Here is a 3681-nt window from a genome sequence, read left to right as displayed (position 1 = left end):
GATCAAACCCGAGCCCGCTGTCAAAGATTTACACAATAACCCCTTACCAATTGCCTGGAAGTGGAATTTTACGAGCCCGAGCCTGTTATCAGACGAATATATCATCCAAGCCTGTCAACTGCCTGGAAACGTAAACTTACGAACCTGACATATTATCATAAGTTACGTAATATATTCACATCTCTATTTGTAACTTCCACGATCACTGTTTATCTCTTTTAATTAAATTTCATCATTATTTTTATTTCATTGTAAACAAATCGTTAATTGTTTTTCATTTATAGTAACTAGTAAATTCTGGGGCCTCATTCTACATATATCTTTATGCATAGTCGAGTAGCTCTTTACTCACTTGAGACAATGACATATTAATATATTAGTGGCATTAGCAGCAGCAGAAGCAACAGTAGAAGTAGTAGTAGTAGTAGTAGTAGTAGTAGTAGTAGTAGTAGTAGTAGTAGTAGTAGTAGTAGTAGTAGTAGTAGTAGTAGTGGTAGTAGTAGTAGTAGTAGGGATGCAGAAATTAAAGACAAGCATTGCGACTTTGACACGGCGCCGCCAAGTCTGGGATTTTTTGTTCTAGTGCGGAAGGCTGCTATATTTTTCTACTATCACAAACGATATGAACACAGGACTGGGACAGTCCTGTCCCGTTGATTTTATAGCATTTCACAACGGCTTGGGACACAACGGGACTGTTTTGTCCCGTCCCAATAGGTGCGGTAGGTTTCTCTAAATTATATATGTTACAGATTTGGGACAGGACAGTCCTGTCCTAGTGCGGTACCCCTGTAACATGCACGAGTAAAGGAATGTTGATATCAACCACAGAGACACACAGTCTTGCATACAATTAAAAAGTGATGGTAGCGACAAGTAGTAATAGAGTACAAAATCAAATAACATTAGATAGAATGGTCATTCACATAAGGATAGTAAGCAATTTCCTTTGTCTTTTTAAAACCCTTTACATCATGATATACTGCGGCTCAGAGTCCCTTCTGATTGTAAAGGACTACGTTAAATAAAACACTCACCCGTTACAGTACTTTAATGAAGGTACCGAAAAAAATCGTGCACCTTTAACGATTAGAGGTTTTAGTAGAGGGACTTCTATGAGAACGAATTACCAAATGGCGGTCCGGATACAGTAACAATGAGAAAGATAGAGACTAAGAGGACGATAGAGAGGAATAAAGAGAGTGTGTCTTAAAAGTGTATTTCCCCTACACACAAACATATGTATTGTGGCGCCGTGATTGGAAATTTAGGTCTCTGAGATTGAGCAGAAAGTACATTGTGATATGATAGGCTACAGTCCTGTCCAAAGGATATTTTTTGTTACCTTAATTGTTTTAAGCTTATAGCAAGGAGAACGTCAGTGAATATTAATCACTCAAAGGCCTGCTAGAATCAATAGCCATTGTGGCGACCAGTTCTGTCGGTGCTTCGCACGAACATTTGTCTTACATTTTAAGCACTACGACGCACTTCTATTGTATTCAATGTTTACTTCCGTTTTTTTAGTCTTGTACTTGTACGGTTCGTCCTCTGATCCATACAATCAATCCAAGTTCTATCCACTATTAAACGTTAGCAATAATCTATACACGGATTTTGTTATTACTTTATTGTATCATTACTGACTATTTCTACATTGGTGACCCCGACGCGAATACGTAAAATGGTTCAACCAGACCCTCACAACAAGTTGCGAATTTGACAGGCCAACTACAGGCTCTTGCTGCTTCCACCAACTTCCGTGAACAACAAATCAACTCTGTCTCCATCAAGCTCCCGGAATTCTGGACTAAATCACCGGAGGTTTGGTTCGCAAGAGTGGAGGCACAGTTCAACACCAAGAAAATTACTCAGGATCAGACAAGGTACGGCTATGTTTTCAGTTCTCTTGACATAAATACTGCAGAAGAAATTCAGTCACTGCTAGTAAACCCACCACATCTTGATAAATATGGCAGCTTAAAAAAAGCCTTGATCAAGACCTTCGGCAAATCCCAGACCCAGAAAGACACAGAACTCCTTAATCTTAATGGTCTTGGTGACAAACGCCCAACTGTTCTACTGCGCAAGATAAATGCACTGAATGATGACCCTGTCACTCTGAAACGTGCATTATATTTCTCATGAACCTTCCCCCGGACATTCGAGGCATTTTAGCCGGGCACAATCTTACAGACACAGAAGAATTGGCTGAGGCAGCTGACAGGATCTGGGAGACACGCATGTCCGGTGTGCAACATATTTCCTCATCACCATTCCTGACTTACCCTCAGCAGGATGTAACAACCACACGACCACAGTCAGAGGAGACTGTTGCTGCAATTAAGACAGTCCGCCAACGTGGACAGCCTCTTCAACATAGCATGCCCAACTCTATTTGCTATTATCATCAACGATTTGGACCAGACGCCCGTCGCTGCCAAGATGGTTGTAAATTTTCCAGTTTACTCAAACTCAAAGGAAACAAACAAAACTTGCCTTCTTCGGGAAACGCTTCGGCTGGTCGATGAACGTGGAATCGGTCAGCAATCCAAATTCAAACACGTTTTCCATTTATGATAGACGTTTGGGTCAATCTTTCTTGATCGATACTGGTGCTGATGTTTCTGTATACCCCGCCTCAAGTCAAGACCGCAGAACATTAACACCTTCTATTACACTCTCTGCTGCAAACGGAACATCAATCAAAACCTGGGGTAAACGCACCATCACTTTAGAAATAAAATCTAATCAAGTCCTCAATCACGAATTTTACCTCGCAGATGTGACACGTCCCATCCTGGGTGCGGATTTCTTTGTTTCTAACGCCCTGATAATTGATCTAAAAGGAAAACGACTCTTGTCTATGGACAACATTTCTGTTCCACTTAAATATACTAATTCACCCATAAGCCTTGCCGGCCTCTCAGTGCACCCAAGTACTGCATACTCTGACCTCCTTCAACAGTTTCCAGACCTTGTCATTCCCCAGTTTAACTCATCTCGCAACAAACACGGCGTGGAGCATCACATAATCACCAATGGGCCGCCCGTCCACGCTCGAGCGCGCCGTCTCAATCCAGAATAATTGACTGCAGCAAAGGCTGAATTCTTCAAGATGGAGCAGATGGGAATCATCCGTCGCTCTAAATCAGCATGGGCATCCCCTCTACATGTAGTTTCCAAATCGGATGGCCAACTGAGGCCTTGCGGTGACTACAGACACCTCAATGTTGTGACCAAAGATGATCGGTATCCTCTACCTCATATTCACGACTTCAATAGCCGCCTTTCTGGATGCAACACCTTTTCCAAGATCGACCTGATTAAGGGCTCTCATCAAATTCCCATGACAGAGTCGTCAATTCCAAAAACAGCAATCATTAGGCCATTTGGGTTGTGGGAATTCGTGCGGATGCCATTTGGCTTGAAGAACGCTGCCCAAGCATTTCAAAGACTCATGGATGGCATTTTGAGAGACATAGCTTTCGCTTTCGTCTATGTTGACGACATTTTGGTTGCCAGTCATTCACATAAAGAACATATTGAACACTTACGGGAACTTTTTCAACTCCTCTCTACAAACGGACTTGTGATCAACAAGGCGAAATGCGTTTTCGGTGTTAGCGAGTTGGATTTTCTTGGCCACCGTGTGACTGCTGAAGGGATTCTTCCACTACC

At 42.1% G+C, this 3681-nt stretch overlaps 2 protein-coding genes across 2 annotated transcripts; both read left to right on the top strand.

Annotated features, from left to right (window-relative positions):
• Positions 1-796: 796 nt before the first annotated feature.
• Positions 797-2148, top strand: LOC144977125 (uncharacterized). The gene is made up of 2 exons (XM_078921994.1): positions 797-804; positions 1698-2148. Exons 1-2 carry the CDS (start codon positions 797-799, stop codon positions 2146-2148), a joined length of 459 nt encoding a protein of 152 aa, XP_078778120.1.
• A 379-nt stretch (positions 2149-2527) lies between these two features.
• On the top strand, positions 2528-3088 carry LOC144977074 (uncharacterized). The gene has a single exon (XM_078921867.1). It carries the CDS (start codon positions 2528-2530, stop codon positions 3086-3088), a length of 561 nt encoding a protein of 186 aa, XP_078777993.1.
• Positions 3089-3681: the final 593 nt, after the last annotated feature.

The sequence above is a fragment of the Berghia stephanieae genome, chromosome 1, assembly GCF_034508935.2.
Source record: "Berghia stephanieae isolate SIO BIC M18660-M18661 chromosome 1, UCSD_Bste_1.3, whole genome shotgun sequence".
Lineage (NCBI taxonomy): Eukaryota > Metazoa > Mollusca > Gastropoda > Nudibranchia > Aeolidiidae > Berghia > Berghia stephanieae.
Note: the sequence above shows the minus strand (reverse complement) of the source record. Positions and strands in the feature narration are given on the sequence as shown.